Raw genomic sequence first — 19,851 nt, 5'->3', positions numbered from 1 at the left:
ACAAGAACAGTAGGAAGAATAATACATGGAGGTGAATACATGGAGATTTCAGTGCTGGCTGGACAAAGGCTGGGATACAGATCAGGAAGGAGGGCCATCAAAGTGCAGCTAGGAAGATGAGGGAGAAACTGAACACACAGCATAAGCAGATGAAGGCTGTCCTGTGCATGTGAGTTAAAGAAAACCTGTATTCTGTGATTTTCTAAATTGGGAATACTTGAATTTTCTAGCATGTAATTTTTGAGGTGGCCATACTCTATACTGTGACCCTACTGCTTGTTTTAGTATGGATGGTCGTTGTGCACCACCTTCTGAGACCCTGTTGTGTCTCATACTGATCATAAACTGAAGGTGGTATGCATTAATGTATGTATGCAATGACAGCACTGTAACTTACATTGTAGTTAAAACTAACTTCTTTTCATACTTTCAGAAATGCCTAGCATTCAACCCAGCCAAAAGAATATCTGCATATGTTGCCCTTTCTCACCCATATTTCCATGATCTGGAGAAATTCAAGGAGAATCTGGACTGTCACGTGTCATCCAGCCAAAACTCCAGTGAGGTGAATGCATCATAAGTGCTGACTGAAGACGAACCATAAATGAACAAGACATGTAGCTGACAAGGCCACTGTCCCAAACAAACCACATAGCTGTCCTAGCGAGATCATTATTTGGAGGTTTTATGCACTTATCTTTTATTTTGGGATTGTGATGTGCTTATCCATGGAAATCAATCTAGTTTACTTTTATCAGAGCAATGCAAGGGCCAGGGCTTTGACCTGCTCCTGTTGCAGCTTTATGTTTGTTTTGGTTTTGTTTTGTTTATCTGCCTGGGAAAACTCCAGACGAAGAGAAGCTGCTGACCAGTTTTGCTGCCGTTTTATCTTTCTAATATTGAACGCTGCCAGTGTTTCATGATCGAGTCACTGCCATCGATGCAATCTCTCTCTCTCTCTAGCTGCTGAAGCGTGATTTGGTACTTTATTATTGTTATTCTGTGGCATTTAAAGAATGGCATTGAAATACCAGATCTCTGCAACCTGCAGTTAACTGATAGATGTGTTAATACATCCAGCTACTGTTCATTCATAGCAGATACGCAGGTGCTTCCCCACTTGAAAACATGGATAAATTAATTTATCATTTTGTTGCTCTATAAAAATAACAGTGATGATGATGATCATAATAAATGTCTCAGCTTTTAGGTTTTTTCATACACAAACGAGTTATTATCTAGCTATGTTTGTGTGCATGTTTCAAAAAACTGTCCTGTTCTTACTGTTTCAATTTCCAGATGGTCTTTCTGTGTTGAAATGCAGACATGTTCTAGTCCATCATCTAACCCATAATTCCTCCCTGGAAACAGCTGCAAGCATATTTTCTTCATCTCATTTCAAATAATTTTCTGATGTCCAGCTCAAAAGACATGAGCAGAGCCAATGAAAATGAATTCAGATTTTCACCTTAAACCTGTTCTCATTGTCAGCCAAAAACAAAAATAGAAAAAATATTTCTGGTTCAGAAGCAGAGAATCCTATACCTGCAATAAGCACAGAGAAGTATTTGTGCTGCATTGTACTCTGTATATTGTGCTGCCTTACCTGCAACACCCCCAATACATCACAAGTGCATGAACATTAATGCTCAAAATCCCTCACGTCACTTACTAAGCAGGCTTGTTTTCTGTGCAGAAATGCATGACCCTCTCTCCTAAACCACCATGTGGGGATACTAGCACACGCCTGTCCACTAAGGTTAATGTGCCATTATTGAATGTCAAAATAACTAAGCAATTTACTTGCCTTTATAGCACAGTTATTTTAAATATTACCTGAAATTTTTATATTTAGTATTTTTACCTTAACTAAAATATATTTTCAGTATTTTGAAAAGAAACTTTTATTTTTTTAATACTGTACTGGGGAAAAAGAAGTATTTTAAATCCATAAAAGCTATTCCCTAGCTGTTCAGTGCATTTACTTGGGCATGACTTGGGGGAAAATATTGGTCCCCCAAAAATGAGGATAACTGATGCGAAGTGAGGCAGCCAGCTTTGCTTTCTCCTGTGACAGTCCCTTAGGCTTCTCTCTTCCTCTTCTCTATCTCATCTTGTCTGGGTGGTGAGCCAGCATTGTATCCTCATGCTTGGCAGAAGCAGGTCCTTAGCAGTGAGTTGGGCAGTGTAACTTTTCCAGCAGTGACAGGGGAGCTTGCTGCCATCTCACGGGCAGGTCTCTCGCTCCTGTGGCGACCCTCACTGTTAACTGTGTTTCAGGTATCTGCGCTCCCTGGGTCATGGTCCGCTGCTAGGATAGTAAGTGGGTCTTACCTGTCTCCTGGATAAAGCTTTTTGTTACTGCTAGGCATTTAAATGTGTGATACATGGTTAAATTAAGTCTACTTTAAACAAGCCAGAGTTTCAAAGGACCACTTGCATGCTTGCGTGCAGTGGCCTGTGCTTTTCTTTAAGCCCAAAATGAGCCTGTGCAAAAAACTTAAGCAGCATGAACAGGCAAGTTGCAAATTAGGCCTGGCAAGAGCATGTACAAAGCATCTGCACACAGAGATACCACAGGTCTGTAATGTCAGAATTTCAGAAGCTCTGTGAGCAGGAAGCTGAAGGCCAGGGAGCTGTCACAGCAGCAAACCTAATCTTGGCCTTACCTTTGTCATTCTCTTTGTTCCTACACCCAAAGGGAACTGCAGACCTACTGCATTGGTGGTGTCCCAATCCTATTGCTGTACAGGTTAGTGGACCCAAGTGTGAATAATATTTACAATTCCCAGAGTAGGATGGGGCAGAGTGAATTTTTTGCTAGCAATTTTTAAACACTAAGTAGAACAACAAACAGAGACAAAAGTCAGGAGACTCTTGCAATAGTAGTAATTAGAAAAGCTTTTTTATGGAGCTTAGCACTTTTGAAAACATTCCACATTTTACCTAGCATGGAGCTATCTGTCATACATACCTTATCAGGGCATTCAGCTGGTGTGGCTTCCCAGCAACTGCTCAGGGAACTGTCCCAGAGCTCTCCACCAACTAATACAGAGTGAAAATGTAGAGAAGGAGATGATATTTTCCAAATTAGGCTTAAAACTCTCAGATAGAAATGTGCATCTGTTCCACATAAGAATCTATTCTATTAAGCTTAGCAAAGCTAAAAAGTAGACAATATGGTTGCTGAATGTAGATACATTATTAGGGTAAAAACAGAAAGGAAGGGAGAGAATACTTAAAGCCAAAGGTTAGTGTTGGCTCAAAAACTAATGAGAATGTGGAAATCACCAGGAATTTAACTACTGGAGCAGTATTTCCCAATCATAGTATCAAAGAGCTAAGCAAGCAGCAGAGAAAAACAGGGGCTGGCTTATGGAGTCAGAGGCAGAGCTTCTGCAACATGGTGCTGTATGTTGTCTAATATAGTAGGATCAGGTTATAAATGAGAGCATTGAGGAGACCAGTTTCAAAGGGCTGTATTAATGGTCACATTCTGGAACATCTTTCCAGTGGGAATGGCAGGAACAAAACCAAGAAATCTAAGAATCTTGGCAGGGTTAGGGAAAATATTTCTCTAATGGGGTCCTTGTGGTAGCAAGGGCCTGGATTCAAAGGACCAACAATTTTTCAAATTACCTCCTTTTCCAAATCTCTTTAGGAAGAAATTCCATTTGACATGCCACAGACTTAATCATATTCCAGTCTTCCCTGCCAAACCATGTGGGGCTTCACTTACACTAGTAAACTGAGAACGCCTGTTCTCTGGCTGGGCAGAGCACTGTTGTTGGCTAATACCATGCCAGGAATCATATTTATAATTAGACAGCACAGACAGCTGTGGGACTGTGCTCAAACCCATGTCCTTGCTCTTCTTATGTTACTGGTATAGCTCTACTGTTTTTGTACCTGTACTCAGTACTGCCATATGGGTAGGATGTAGGAATTGTGTAAGTGAAAAAGAAAGTGCTGTGATGTAAACTCTTTGTACACATTTAAAGAAGACTTCAGAGTGCATTTCTTCTTAGTGATATCTAAACCTGTATGTGTCCTCTTCTACAGGAGTGGTTCAACAGCAGCTAAAAAATGCTGAATAACAAGAGATGTATTAAGTATAGCTCCTAGAACGCCCACAGCCAGGCACTGTGCTCTTCTTAGCAGAGAACAGGGTGTTCTGGGTAATGGAAGGAGAAATTTCTATCTCCCACCAACCTTTTTTTTTTCTTTCTAATCACTACTACATAACTCTGCAGAAAAAAAACAGCCCCAATAGCCAAGGAAAAAAATCACCACAAGCAGCTAGTGAAGTGCTAATTGGTGAACCATAGCAATCCATCTGGTGCAGCCCTTTTCTCTTCCCCCTGTCCACACTCACACCAGCCTTCCCATTTGTCTCCCTCAGCTCCCTTATGTAAACAGGTTTCAGTGATGCTCACAGGTGCTATTTCCAGCAAGATTCTTCCAAATTTTCCATAGCTACACATAGTGTCAATGTCCCCTCCATTCCTATTACTAAATCTTGCTTCTTTTAGTCTCACAGTCTAAACCAGTGATGAGACAAGAACTTTGTGCACCTCCTTGCTTAGGCTTAGTTTTGTGTACCCCTTTGTTGCCTTCTGTGTGATTAGTAAAATTCTAAAAATAGGATTTGTGCATATTTCTGTGTAGGTTGTGCCGATGCTCCAGGTTTCTTTCAGCCTATTAGTCCACAATGATCAATAATAGAGCATCTTTCCCTGTTGTTTCTGTCCTAAAACACACCAAAAAATGAGCACGTCATGTTTGCAAAAAAAGTTAAATTTAGGGCTATGTGTACAGAGCATTTTTAATGAAAGGAATCACTAAAATGCAGTATTTGAACCTCTTCTACATGGGGGAGGGTTTCCAGCATGATAACTCTTACTTGGTTTTTATACCCAGTGGTTGTTTTGGTGAATAAGAAGAAAATATTGTGCCTTGCTGCTTTTCACAGGTTCGCTCACTGTCTTTGAGTTTTATTATACATGTAATTCTTTCTGCTGTTAGGTATTAGACCAGCTTTAATGTGGAAAATAAAGAGAAAACATGCTGGTTTGGTCTTCTAGCCAGCAAACTAGGAGCACTTACCTGACTCACAACTAAAAACACATCACTTGTCAAATACATACATGAATCAGAAACCACACAGTTCAGTTTTAAAGGCCACATAAATTAATTATGTTCCACATATAAGATACATTTGAATAATGAGGAAGTTTATTCTAAGAACTCTGTTTTATAGAACCACTTGGCTAGTATTTTTCATATACAGTAGGTTCAGGAATAGATTGACTTTTATATACAATGTGAATTAGAAGTTACTAGGCTATTTGAGTGATTTTGTTGTTTTATGCTTGAAGCTTGAATTGATTGCAAGCTTAGGAACCTAACATATTTATTTTATTGCTTCAAAACTGCTTCTAAATATCAAGATCTCTTTTGATTTTAACAGGATTTCACACTTTTTTTTTAATGTGTAAATTATGTTCTTGAAGTTAGTATGTTAGAAAAAGCATTTTTCTGAACTGCATTAGTGGGGGGAAATTTAAGAAATTTATTTTTATTTTCACAGAGAGATAAACTCTTCAATAACTGACTATCAATAAGCTACACTTTCATTTCCTTTTGATTACTAAGCCTTGAGTATACAGGTTACTTTCAATGAAGAAAAAAGTCAGAATCTCTAGAAAATTAAATGGGATTTTATATGTTTAAGCTTCCAAGTTTTATTTTCATATCCTTTTTTTTTTTGTGGAAGTACAGTTTAGATGTACAAAAACATGACTACAATTTTAACAGTCTAACTGGCTGTACAACTCAAATTGAAGTTTTATTTGTGAGCTGTTTATTTTATTTTATTATCTGTCTGCGTCTTGCAAATTATTAGATAATGGCTGTAATACAATTCTAGTTTCTGGACTGGACTCTGTAACCATCAAATCTCAATAATTTATGTAAAACAGAAAGAGGCTTTCTCATAGATTCTAATTACCTAGGCCATTAAAAGGAGAGAGATGTAGACATATGAACTGACAAATATACTTTTGCCAAGTGTTGTTTCTTCCCTTTAGTTTGAAGCTTAGCAAGTATTGCATACTGATCTGCAATACATATACAATGTAAGAACCATAAAGACCACTTAAGAGTAGTGTGCACAAATAATATGAAAAATGGCTCATTAGACTCTTTGAGAAACCAGCTGAAAATCATTACTTTAGCTGTAACACTCAAAATCTTGAAACTCATATATTTTTCCATTAAAAAGTATTCCTGAAAAATTATGTGTATGTTTTTAATTCAGTGATAGGCACCCAAACAGAACTGAATCAAGTGGGAGCTTGTTCTCAAAAGTGATTTTTCCAGGCTGAATAGATGCCATCAGTTCTTCATGTACTCATCAGAAACTAAAATTAACCAGCACCATTCTTAGATGAGCCTTTTGCTTTCTGGGCAAAAAACCCCAGAAAAACTGTTGATAAAGTTAGTGGAAAATTTGCTTTGACTTAAAAGTCCTGTGGAAGCTTCTGCAATATTGTTTTCCAGCCTTCATTGAAAGACTGTGCAAAACAGCAAAGATAAATCAAAACTCCTTAACCTTATGGTCTTCTGCCCTTCACATTACATATTTATCTTTTTTGGGATGAATTGATGGGTTTTATGCAGCCCAATGTTAATGAGACTTCTGCAAGGCTAGAGAATGAAAAAAGAACTTCTGCTGTAGTATTTTGATTGTTGGTGGTTGTAGTAGGGCAGATTTTTTTTGTTTCCAGGAAGGATCAGACAAAATATACTGCCTTCTTTGAAAAGAAACAAAGAAAAAAGGAAAAAAAAAAAGCACCCACAAACAGCTGACACTTGGTAAAGATTAGAGAGAAGATTTTTAAGAAACTATTTGGAAAATATTGTCAGGATGAGTGAAAAGGAGCATATTTTTGATGTGAGAGATATAAATGGAATCAATGTGTATCAAATATGCATTGAAATTGATACTTTTTCACTGACTTTGCTAAGTTGATAGGGTTTTATGGAAGAAAAGCATCCAAGTATGAATTTATTCAAACTACCACTTAAATGTTCATTTGCACTAAAGCAACCTGTACTGTTTGAAAGGAGATGGGAAAACACATCATGTTAAACTTGTGATTTACTTTGGTGTCTACAAGGATGTGTTGTAAACCTTTCAAGCTCAGTGTCCATTTTTGAGCAAGCTGAATTCTCGTTCACACTATTCACTTTCTGTGAATCCATCCACATGCCTGAAAAAACCCCATTTTCTTTTCCTAGTGTTTACATGCATACTTGCTCACATTGACATGCTCATGTGAAATCCAGACAGGGGAAAGTCTGTGCCACTGAATGGAAAATGAATTTTCACAGACTGACAGATTCCTTTTTACAATTACTCCTAAAGGGTTTAAAATCAATTTTCAGCGTTCATTTTATTCCATGTTTCACACGTACATCATGTTATGCTAATTCTCAGCCTTTTAAAATAAAAAAGTAAAACCCCATTTCTTTAATGTTAGGATCAATTTTGAGTAGTTAGATGAAGGAGGAAAATCATGGTGTGATGGAAAGAGAAAAAAATGGGCAGAGAGCAGGAGAGTTGGCAAGTGAGTTTGACTACATGGAAAAATTATTTATAAACATAGGGAGAAGACTTTTTTCTAGTTCTTTTGTTTTCTCCTGTCACATAAGATGATAAAGCAAGACTCTGGAATGGGATTTTGGTTCCAGATACTTATGCCAACTCAAGTCGTGAGTTACAGTGCACTTCTTCAACATAGCAACAGCTCTATTTTTTTTTAATTTTGCATAAGCTAGAGCTTTTTCTGGGTAGATATAAAAAAAAGTCTTATGAGACAGCTTGACAGCAGATTAAGCTGTCCACAGAGACAGTGCCTGTAGTTCAGCTGCAGGCACTGGAGAATGCACAGCTCTGCTGCAGGAGAGCCACTGACAGTGTCTATTGGCGTGCAGTGTTCTGCATTAGAAGTTGACCCCTGCTGCAAACTGAAAATCCTTTGGTCATCCAAAATAGCATGGTTTTGCACACTTGGATTTTGATAAGGTTATCCACCTGCAAGTTTTGCTGGATCAGTCCATGGTATCAGTCCAGAACAATCCTCTAAGATGGTTCACCATCTTACAGGGGGGAGTCTGAGGGCTTAGCAAGCGTGTCTGACACCCAGTGTTAATAATAATGCAAAATCATCTGCCATGGGAAAAGACTTTTTGTAGGTTGTAGAGTAGGAACGAGCTTTCTGAGCTGCTTTGCCAACAGGAGAGCTACTGTTAACTATTATTATGTCAGCTCCAAAAATGCAGAATAGGAAGCCTGCATGACACCTTGTTGTGTTCAGTCTATGTGCATGGGTGACAGGGTAAGTGTTGGCACAGAGTGGCTAATTTTGGTCCTTCCATTAAGCATGAGCAACTGGGCTTGGCACAGAGACAAACTTCACAGTTCCAGGGATGGGAAACCTCTAATTCTCCACAGTTCTCTGGCTCTTGTTAAATATGTATACTGGTAGACCACTCAGCCATTCAAGCAGTCCTTTCCTTATCCCAGATCATCCTTCTGTGACACTGTGAAGGAAGCCTTGAGGAGTCTATTCCTCAGCAGTTTTCCAGCTTCCCTGCTTCCTCTCACTGCAGCAGCAATTACGTATAATTTGTATCTGATTCTGCTGGGTCTTCCACTACCACTGAACTAGCTGTGAGCTAAGTTACTGCCTTGTGACTCCAAGCTTCCAGTCTTGGCCAGCCAGTGATTTGTACTCTAGTTTTTCCTTGCTTCTCATTAGAAACAGGGAAGTAGTACAATAGAATATGGCAAAATGTGTGCTACTTTCACACTTTTTGGTTTAAGCCAAGCAATAAGCTAGAATAGATTAGATTGAACATAATGTCGGGTTGATTAGGAAAAACAATTTTGGATTCAGAAGATCATTTACTAAGTACAGAAGATCCCTGAACAACTGTCTGTGATCACATTTTTACATGAACACACAATGATGCCCCTGTTATACAGAAGCTTTTGATGGATACAAGACTAGAAATGCCAGCCTCCAACTTCTTGCCCTGCTTCTCCTCACTTTCCCCAAGATGCCTATTCCCAGGAAGAGGATTTCTCCCAGCATTGGGTGGAGCAACTGTGAAACAGTCCCCAGCTCTCAAGATAGGTTGTGTTCATGTAGATAATCAAGCTCATTCCTTCCCTTTTGGCTATGGCAGTGTAAAGTACAGAGCCCTGTACACAAGTACTAGGCACAAACAGACCTTAAACACCAAAATACTCTCCTGAGGGAGAGTCTTCCCTGGATCTAAAGGGGGATAGTATGTTTACTGTTTCTATGACAGCTGACTTCTACTTTTTGCATTTTAAACAGCAGTGATATAGGAACTCCCCTAAGAAAACTCTCCCACTGCACAAAAGGGACGATACTGAATTATGGACATTCTGTGGGAAAAGACAAAATGTTGTATTCCAGGTAGATGATATGTATGTCAAACAGTCATCCTTCATCTGTGATAGAGAGTAATCCACCAAACTGGGTTTAAAATGTAGCCTGAGTTTGCAGCATGCTAGTTAAATTAAGTGTTTTTCTAGCAAGGCCCAAATCCACCATGATTTCTTGCAGGGACTTTATTGGAGTCCCTTTTAAGAAAGGTGGCTGTAACCATGGGTACAACAAAATGTACTTCAGAAATTGGATGCTGGCAAGACATTTGTCGATGTGAGGCTGTCGAAGGTGGCTTCATGTAAGCTCAGGGTGGATGTGCTTGTGTGAAAGTATTGGTTGCCATGCACATTTTGAACTGAAGTTAGCTATCAAAGGAGTGCAGAACATAATCAAAGGGGTGCAGCATCATGAGATTAGAGGCTTTTTCTCTTTAGATGTCTAGCAACCATGTGGTGTTCTAGCTCTGTTTTGTTTTGATTTGATTTATTTCACCTCCCCACTGCCATTCTCCTTCCTATTGTATGTAGTAAGTTGAAAAGAAAAGCATTACCTTATAGTTTACCATTTCAAAAAGAGAGAAGGCCAGCAGTCGGAAAATCTTGATCATTCTGTGGTGGTCAATATTAAGGGAATCGTAATGCTGAGTTGGAAGGGACCTATCAGGATCATTGAGTCCAACTCCAAGAATCACACCATGTGCCTAAGAGTGTTGTCCAAATGCCTCTTGAACTCTGTCTGAACCAGGCTTGGTGCTGTGACCACTTCCCAGGGGAGTCTGTTCCAGTGCCCAGTCACCCTCTGGGTGAAAAACCTTTTTCTGATATCCAACTTGAACCCTTCCTGGCTCACCTTTGAGTCCTGTCGCTGGTCATGAGAGTGAAGTTGTCTCTGTTTAGTTCCAACAAACAATTCAATATCCACGGCATCTGCCTTTCCATTAAGCACTGTTAAAAACCTGTCTTTCTCCACAGTGTTCAAAATCTCTTTGCCAGGAGTTGAACTCCCTTCCTACAGCCCATTTGGAGTCACAGCAATGTGAGCAAACAAAGTTTACATTATGATGGTGCTTTTCAGTGAAAAGTGAGAGCCAGTTCCAGTTGACATACAGACTGAAAGAGTCTCAAGGACTCTTAGCCAGGCACCATTCATAGGTAAGGCAGTCCCTTCTGCTAGGGAAAGAAATACATTTTAAAACACTTAGGATAGGGAAAATAAAAAGGTGCCATTTCTTTTTCCAATAGAATCTGTTTTCTGCACAATGCTGAATCATTTTGGCACTGAAGCCAAGACCACAGATGAACATTGATTCGTTCCTTGCAGTCTTTAATTTCCTTGGAAATTCTTTACAAGCATTCAGATTAATGTATTTGTGGTCCATTTCATTCCAATTCATTAAAGTGGTCTATATCTGCCCTCGAATCTCATATGATTTTTTTTGTTAATACAATATTTTGCTGCGTTACTTTGAACAGCTTTAAAAGTATAATGTCTTTGAATGCTCTAGTTAAAGAAAAATTGTACCTTCAAAATGCTGTGTTACAAGTTGGAACTGTATACTTTGGAAGTGATGTTTATATTATAACAGCCAAAGGCATCACAGGGTGCTTTAGTCTGTATGTCTGTCTTCTACTTTCTGTGTTACAATGTGTATTTGTACTTCCTCACTAACTTGATACTCTTCAGTCTGAAGGCCTAAATCTGCAAAGACATGAATACAGTACTTCAGCTGAGCAGTCTCACAGAGCAGAGAGGGCTTACTCGTGGGAGTGTAGTTGCTCACAAAAAGTATTTGCAGAAAAAGGCTTTCCTCTAGGAACTGACTTTAATTGTGAGGACACATGGTTAATAACAGCACCAAGACACCAGTGAATGGGGTCTGTGTTTATTGAAAATGTGGACACATTTATCTTCAAGTTATTTGACATTATTCTAAATTATTGCTATTATGATTTAGTGTATTATTTTGTATGAAAACACATTAGTCCTGTGAAAGGGTAGTGGCAAAAAAATGTGTTGAGTCTTGCTGCTTTATTGTTTATTTGCATTTAGCATACATTTTGGTTGTTGAAGTGAAGCTAGCTTCTTAGAGAGGAGGGAAGATAGATCATTCTGAAAAAATCAAAAATACACGTCATACTGTGCATTGAGTTTTGCAGTTAGAGTAGTATATGTGTTCAGATTTAGCAATTTTTATTTTTTAGAGAATTTTTGTTTTAATATGGAATAACTAGATTACTTTGAAATGCTATTGTAGAGCTAATTTTATACATAGTAGGGAGATGTCTGAAAAATTAATATTATAAAACATTACATAGGCTGCCTTTGGCTTCAGTTTGTTTGTAGAAGGCCCAGCAAGTGTCTCTTGATTTCAGACACTTAAGCCAGGGGTCAAGTTTGTGCAGCATCTTGTAACTGAAGAAAGTTTTCTGCAGTGATAAAGTTGCCCATCTGGGCTTGAAGTAAGATTGCTGCCTAAACAAAAGCATAAAGGCAGCAAATATAGGTGCTGGGTTTTTGGGAGGTTTTTTTGTGCATGGACAATTGCATGAATTAGGGTGGGAGAGTCAAAGTATTTAAAATCATTTAGCATGGTTTACTCTTGTTGTAATTCCACTGACTACAATTAAATTAAACCAAGAATTTGGCCTTGTAAGTCTACAAATTTCAGTGTCAGGCAGCTCAGGTCTATATAAAGATACTTAAGCTTAGTAAATCAGCAAGAATACTATATAAATTGTAATGTGTGATAAAAATCTTAACCCTAGTTTCATTATTTCTCTAAAAATCTCTATTCATTGCTTTTTTATACAAAAGGTCAGAACTGCACTTCTTAGTGGCATTGAGATGTATGGAGAAAAGCAGGATGCTGGTACAGAAATGTACCAGAAATAAGATTCCGTTCTTACTGCTCCATGTGTGCCTACTTTACACGTGACAAATCCCACTGAAGTTAACAGAAGTCATATCAAGTTAAGCCTGTTTGTAACTCTCACAAGATACTGGTTTAAGAATCTTCAAGATAAGTTATGTTCTCAAAAGGCATTATTAAACTTGTGCTTTCAGGTTTACAGAATACTATGAACAGTGATGACAGCTTCTGAGACACATCCAGAGTAATTTTGTTAATTGATATTACACCAGACCAACATCCATTAGCAAATCAAAATCTCTCTCAATACCTTCATTTCTCAGTACAATTTTATTTTAAAAAACCCAAAAAACAAAACAAAAAAAATTTCAGAAAATTAAAACAGCCTCTATGCTGTTTGGATTATTTCCTTTCTCTCTTTTTCCACCTTTTTTGTCATAAAACATCATTTTGCTCTGGAGTTGTCTAGGATTTGCTAATTCAAGGAAAGCATGCAAAGCAGTTCGGAATACATTTCTTCATTCACCTTAGGGCATATGTTCAGCTGGTGAAAATCAGCATAGTCCTGTTGACTTCTACAGCATGGTATCGGTCTATACTGGTGCAACAGTTGGCATGTCAGGTTTTAGCATTTCAAGTCACTTTACCTACATATGCAGTAGGATTCTGTTTTGCAAGATGGAAAGTTATACAGTGCAAACTGTACTACCTAGACTAGCATTGATATCTATTCACAGGACATGATTTCACTGTATCATTTCATACTTGAAATTCATGATGTTCTTTTAATCAGGGTACAAACATGAAAAGGTGCGTGTGTTACTGTTTCTTTTAAAGGTGCATCATTTTTTTTTATTCTGTGTGCTTAATAGCAGTTACTAGTCAGTGTTCTTTACATTCTTTGCATTCAGCATTTAAATCATCTATGTGTGAAATACAGTATCACCTGCAGAGGTACAGAAAAATGTAACAGCGATTTCTTGAATTGTTACTCAAATATACTGGTTTACCTTTTAGTCATCAGTATGACATCAAGGGGCTACAGCATGTGAACTGTGGTATATACAAGTCTTGCACCAGTGCTGTACAGGAAATCTTGCAGACTCTCCTCTTCTTGCACAGCTGCTGATTACCATACATGCATTGGGAAAAAGTATATTTCTGCTGTACAGAATGGCTGGGAAGTAACACAGACACTTTGGAAACTCTAGAGCTCCCTTTGCAAGCTTTCAAACAAAGCCCTTTGATCTAACTGCATGCCTGTTCTGTGTCCCAAATTTCACCCTATGGGGCTTTCTGCTTTAAGAACACCCTCAGCTGGGGCTACTTTATGTTGACTGCATTGAAGTTCATCGGAGCATGCACCTTACCGTATTAACATATTCTTTAGCTTTTACAAGTTTGTAAAGATGGTTGACTGCAAAACTAATGTGTCAATACAGCAGAATTAAATTAAGGCACACAGAAAGTTATCAATAATGTATTATATCAGAATTACAGTCCTTTGGAACTGAATGTTTTGCTGCTGGCAGTGCAAGAAAAGCAAAGTTGTGTATTTATTGTTGGGTGCTGAGGGTTCAGTATGAGAATCAATATAATAAAAATTTTCACAGTGTCTAGTTCTCTTTAGTTCCCAAATTATTGAAAAGTAAAAAGGCAAAAAATTAGTTTTGTATTTAAAACTGCTTCACCCTTCTAGCTATATTTTTCTTTTATCTAAAAATGTAAAATGAATACAAATGCAGTAAGTATTGTATATTAAATACAGAAAATTAGCAATGTTGGTTTCTAGTTTTTGTTTCCAAGTGTTTTTCTCAATACCCTGTGTATTCTAGAAAATCAGCAAACACACACAACCAGACACAGAAACATAAGCACATGCATACCCTTTCCAGCAACTTACTATATACCAATTTTATAAAAATCTACCCTCCTTTATCACAATTACTCATTCCTAGGTATTTTGCTTATGTACGATGAATTCCATTTAAAAAAAATTATAATCTAAGAGTTTCTTTTTTCTTTCAAAAGCAAAACATTGCTGCAGTTGCTGGGGATGCTGTATGATTTAGCACTGATCTGTTTTTACTGAAATCTTTGTTTTGATGTAGGGGAATTGTGCTTTAATGGCTCTCATTTGTCCATGAAATGCACTATTTTTCCCAAACGTTATTTGATCCAACTGTTGTGCTAAATATGCATGGTATTTTTGTATTCCTTTAGATTCTGCTATTTTCATCTTCATCTTTTAAAGAGCTGAGCACACTTTATTGATTGACTGTTTTTTCTTGATTGGTTATTGTTGTGGTTTGACACTGGCTAAATGCCAGGCACCCACAAAAGCCATTTGCTTACCCTCTTCTGCTACAGTTGGGCAGAGGAGAGGGAAAAAAAATGACTAAGTGTTCATGAGTTGAGATAATGACTGGGAGAAAACACTCCAAGGACAAAACAGGTTCATATTTAAAGGTATAATGTAGATTTATTATTAACAGAATCGGAGGAGGATAATGAGAAGCAAAATAAGCCTTTAAACCACCTTTTTTCTCCCCCATCCCTCCCTCCTTCCACTGACAGCGCAGGGAGACAGGGCTGCGGGGGTTTGGTCAGTTTGTCACCAGAGATCTTTTTCTGTTCACTCAGGGAGAGAAGTCTTTCCACTGCTATGCCATCAGTTCCCTCCCACTGATGCCTTGAGAGGCTATGTAGAACAGAGACTAGACAGTGTTAAAGGAATGAAGTGGGTATTTATTAAAAAGGCCTTCAAAGGATACACCTTGGGCAGTACAAGAGCCTGGCCAAGGCTACACCCAAGATGGACAACGGATCACACGTTTTCACACTTTTGTACATTTTGGTCCATTTACATATTTGGGTTAATTGTCAATTACAGCTTCAAGTTATGAAGTCCTATCCTCCCAGATTGCTCTCCTCAATTTGCTGTTGTTTATACTTTTTAGGCCTGAAGGTGCAATAGTGTCTTTGGTTCTGATTGTTTTGTCTAACTAAACTGTGAGGAGAATTTGTTAACACATTATATGAAGTTCAGAGTTATATACTAATGCAGTACAGAATCTGGAAAATATGAAAGCTAAAGCTTAAGGCATTACTGTGGGAGACAGTTCTCTGTGAACCTCTCCAACATGGCTCCAATCTCACACACAGCAATCTTCCCAAAACTGTTGCAACATGACTCCCTCCCACAGACAAAGAGTCTTTTCCAAACTATTGTGGCGTGGGTCACACGTCCCCAGGGTGAAGTCCTCTAAGGATAGGCTGCTCTAGTTTAGAAGCAAGGGCCCTCTCTCTCTATCTCTGGAAGCAGGGACCCTCTCTCTCCATTTGAGTCTCCCACTGGATCACAACTTTCTCTGGCCTCCGCCTACTCTGGTGTGAGTGTTTATCTCATGGGCTGAGTGGATTTCTGCATCCCCCATGAACCTGATGGGATGCAGAACAGCCTGTGTCACCATGGTCCTCACCAGGGCCTGCTGTGGAATCTTGGCTCCAGCGCTGGGAGCACCTCCTCCCCTTCTTTTCCCTCTGACCTCGGTGCCACCATGTTGTTTTCCCTCACTTGTCCTCACTTCCTCATCTTCTCTGACTAGGAAAAAAACTGCTGCCCGTAGGTACCACTGCCAACAAGTTCTGCCAGTTCAAAGATTCCTGCAGGATCCTGCAGTGCTGAGAGGTTGATCTCGCCTGGGTTCTGTGCCAGAGAGTTCCTCTCTGTGTTTTCACTGCCAGCCAGGCGGCCCTGCCACCCGCCACAGCGCTGGTGCCATTTAACGTCTCCCTTTGTGCCCTTGTGTCTGCAGCACAGCTGGCTTGGGGTGACCAGGCATGCAAGGCTCGCTGAGATGGCCCCAGCAGCAGACTTCACCATCCCTGGGAAAAAACTACCCAGCCCTGTTTTCATTTTCTTCTTAAATATGTCATCACAGAGGCATTACCAGCCCCTCTCATTGGGCCAGCAGCATATCCATCTTCAGAGCCATCAGAGATTGGCTCTCTTGGACACAGTGGAAGCTTCTAGCAGCGTCTCACAGAAGCCACTTCAGTGGTCCCCCCACTACCAGAATCAGTCTATGCCAAATCAACACAACTATAAATATGACTAGTAACATTTCTGGGTATATAGAAATCATAAAAGTGTATGTTTTGAGTGAAACACAAAATGACTTATCAGGCTCCAAAACAAGCTACATTTTTTCTGGTTTTACTTCAACCCAAAAATCCTCATCAAAACACCTTAAATATAGCTTCAGCTGATTGTAAAGTTCATTAAGTTCTCTTGAGAGCAGTATAGAAGAAGTATCTTCTACTAATGTGGCCTCCAACAGCCACCAGATCCAGGAATCTAAAAACTATCAGCTCAAGCATTCAATGACATGTCAGATTGTAGATGAAAGCTGACACAGGGACAGAAATGACTGCAAAGCTAATCAAACCCTAAAGCTCAAAGGATTTTTAACTTAGAATCAAAACTTTGTGCTGCCCTTGGAAACCTGAAGGAACCATGAAACTAACCATTAGTTACATAAACTGCAGGTGCAACACAGACAAATAAAAAGCTACCTTTACATTATGTGACATTCCAAATTTGTCTTTAAGCACATTATAAGATTATGAGCAGCAGTCCAGCCAGGGACAGGCACAAAGTGATCTGCAGTGAGGCCAGAGTCACAAATACCCAAATTAGCCACAGCTAATTGTGAAAAAAAGGGGAAAATAATGGAAATACATAACATTACATAAAAGCTACTATAGGGATCTGGATACTGTCTGGTGCTTTATCTCTGAGAGTGCTCACAGCAAGACACCACAGAAGAAAATCCAGCAGTCTTGACAATTATGGAACAAATTCTTTATATGGGAATTTTCTTCCTGGCCCTCATCTGTGAGAAGGTGAGTTCCTAAGACCCAATTATGGAAAAGAAAATTATAGTTAAAAAAAAATCCTGTAAGCAAAATACTAAGGTAGGAAAAAGTATAAATGTTACTCTTCCCATTACCCACATAAAAGTTATTTCACTCTTTGCCTCAAAATTATCTAATAATACTAGGTGTCACATCTGATAGCACCATAGAAACAAATGTTCATTTAAAAATAATTTTAAATGAATTGTCTTTGTCTATCATTTGCCTGCCATTTACTGAAAAGGGAAAGTAAGTTTTTTACAGTATCTGTGTGAGTTCTCATTTTGAACTCATCAGTTGTGTTGCTCCTCCACCTCCCATCCCTTTGATAAACAAGATCATCTTTTAGTCTCCTAGCACTCAGAAGTCCTTTCCCTAAGTATTTTCATCCATTTTTAGAAATCTGGTTTGTCAGGCTGGACTTTCAAGCCTTCCCAGCCCAGGGAAGAAAAGCTAATTGGGGTCTAATTAAAATATTGTGGAGTGCCTAGCAGAGGACTCCCTCCTCCCCAATGCCTGCATAGGAAGAGACCTTGCACCCCTGCTTTCCTGCCATGGCAAGTCTTTCTATTTCCCAGGCACCAGGCTCAAAGCCTCACAGCACAAAGCGCAGCATGAATAAACTCTCTTAGCTCAACTTTGGTCAAAACATTTCTGAAGAGTCATTCTGTCATGGCAGATTTGATGCAGCCCAGGCATTACCTCCCCTGCTTCAGCTGAGCCCCCAGAGTCGTGGAGCCTGATTGCTGTGCCACTATGGGGACAGACAGACAGACAGCTCTGCTCCAAACCTGGGCCACCCTTGAGCCTCCCAGGGCTGCCACAGCACTGGGACAGCCTACACGGGTGCAGTGCCATGGGGCAGCCACCTGAAACAGGGTTAATTCCAGAATGGTCCAAATCTGAACGTGCATTTGGGGCAAGGACTTCTCCATGCTTCACAAAAAGGATATTATAATAGATTTAGTAATACTCCTCATCTTCTGTGTATTTTAATGCAATTTATTTCTTTAGTTTTCAATGCATTTCTCCAGCATTGCAAGGCAGCTCAGGGAGAACTTCTGCCTGGTGTGTTTCCAAAGTAGCCATCCTTGTTTTAGAACATACCAGCTGTTTTCTGAGGAATAAAATTTCCCTTATGCACTATATTGCAATTTTGAGCACTAAATTAAATTTGCAACTGAACAAATTTTACTTGCAAATCAAGTACAGTCACTTTCTTAGTTTTCCTCTAGTTCCTCACAGGCTGCTCTTGGTTTTACTAAGCAATTTTGTATCACAAATTCCTGTGGGCTCACCAATTTTTCCAGTTCTTCCCAAGTATGAAGACAGCTATTTCAGTAACAAAACTCATTTGTGCTTGCTATGATTAACATATTAACATGTGATTACTTTTCTCCATTTCTACAAAGCTGTGACTAACATGCAGTAATTTTTAATGGTAATGCTTTGAGAAAAGGATATTTGAAATTCTGAGTTAATAGATCAGTTAATAGATGCCAATAACTCCCGGGCTTGTCTTAGCACTTCCATTAACCTAATGTAATATTAACCCTGCCGATATTACAATGCTTTATTTTGCAGTGCAGATGGCTAACGAGGGATGAGTACACACTTTGGTTTTCCTCTCTTTTTCTTCTCCCTCCCGCCGAAATAGGGTCCCATCCTATGTCAGGACGGGCTGGTATTTCATAATACCTTAGTCTATGCATCTACGGAAGGCAAAAGGAAAAGGGAACACGGCGGTTCTCTCCGTAACTGACCACCAGATGGACCAAGAGACAAACCTCTCACTACGAAATCCTGCCCTCTCCTGGGAGGCAGATTCCAGACGAGAGCCCCAGGACACAATTGAGCGTTTACATTTCAGGGCTCCCCTTTCCGAGGCTGTCCCGCGCTCGCCCCGCCGGCGGCTCCTCAGCAGAACGGGGACGTGGAGCTCCTGGAACGGGTCCAGCGAAGGGCTACAAAGATGGTGAAGGGACAAGAGCATCCCTCTTAGGAGAAAAGGCTGAGGGAGCTGGACCTATTTAGCCTCAAGAAGATACTTGAGAGGGGACCTCATTAATGTGTTTAAATATCTGAGACGGGGGTGCCAAGAGGATGAATCCAGGCTCCTCTCAGTGGTTCCAAGCAATAGGAAAAGAGGCAATGGACAGAAACTGATGCACAGAAGTTTCTCCTGAATATAAGCAAGAACTTCTTTCCTGTGCAGATGACCGAGCACTGGAACACATTGTCCAGAGAGGGTGTGGAGTCTCCCTCACTGGAGATATTCAAGAACCGTCTGGACACAATCCGCTGTCATGTGCTCTAAGACGACCCTGCTTAATGAGGGAGGTTGGGCCAGACGACCCACTGCGGCCCTTCCAACCTGTCCCATTTTGCGATTCTGTGTCTCCTCTCCACAGCCACCGGGCCATCCGAAGCCCTGCAGTAAAACTCCGCTGCCCTCCCCTCCCCTTCCTCCCGCCGGCTCCCCGCGCCGCGGCCGCGGCCCGCCAGCCCCGCCGGGGCAGCGCAGGGCGGAGCGGGGCGGGCGCTGGCAGCGAGGGGCCGGCCCGGCGCGGAGGCGCC

General features: G+C 39.9%; 1 protein-coding gene across 1 annotated transcript in view; it reads left to right on the top strand.

Annotated features, from left to right (window-relative positions):
* Positions 1-14,093, top strand: part of CDK6 (cyclin dependent kinase 6) — a 136,298-nt gene extending 122,205 nt beyond the window's left edge. The window contains exon 8 of the mRNA XM_058821055.1: positions 434-14,093. Coding sequence (XP_058677038.1) covers positions 434-580 — 147 coding nt within the window. The 3' untranslated portion in view covers positions 581-14,093. The remainder of the gene's footprint in view (positions 1-433) is intronic.
* The last annotated feature ends 5,758 nt before the right edge of the window (positions 14,094-19,851 follow it).

The sequence above is a fragment of the Ammospiza caudacuta genome, chromosome 1 (assembly GCF_027887145.1).
Source record: "Ammospiza caudacuta isolate bAmmCau1 chromosome 1, bAmmCau1.pri, whole genome shotgun sequence".
Taxonomy (NCBI): domain Eukaryota; kingdom Metazoa; phylum Chordata; class Aves; order Passeriformes; family Passerellidae; genus Ammospiza; species Ammospiza caudacuta.
The sequence above is the reverse complement of the archived record's forward strand: the minus strand, read 5'-3'. Positions and strand labels throughout refer to the sequence as shown.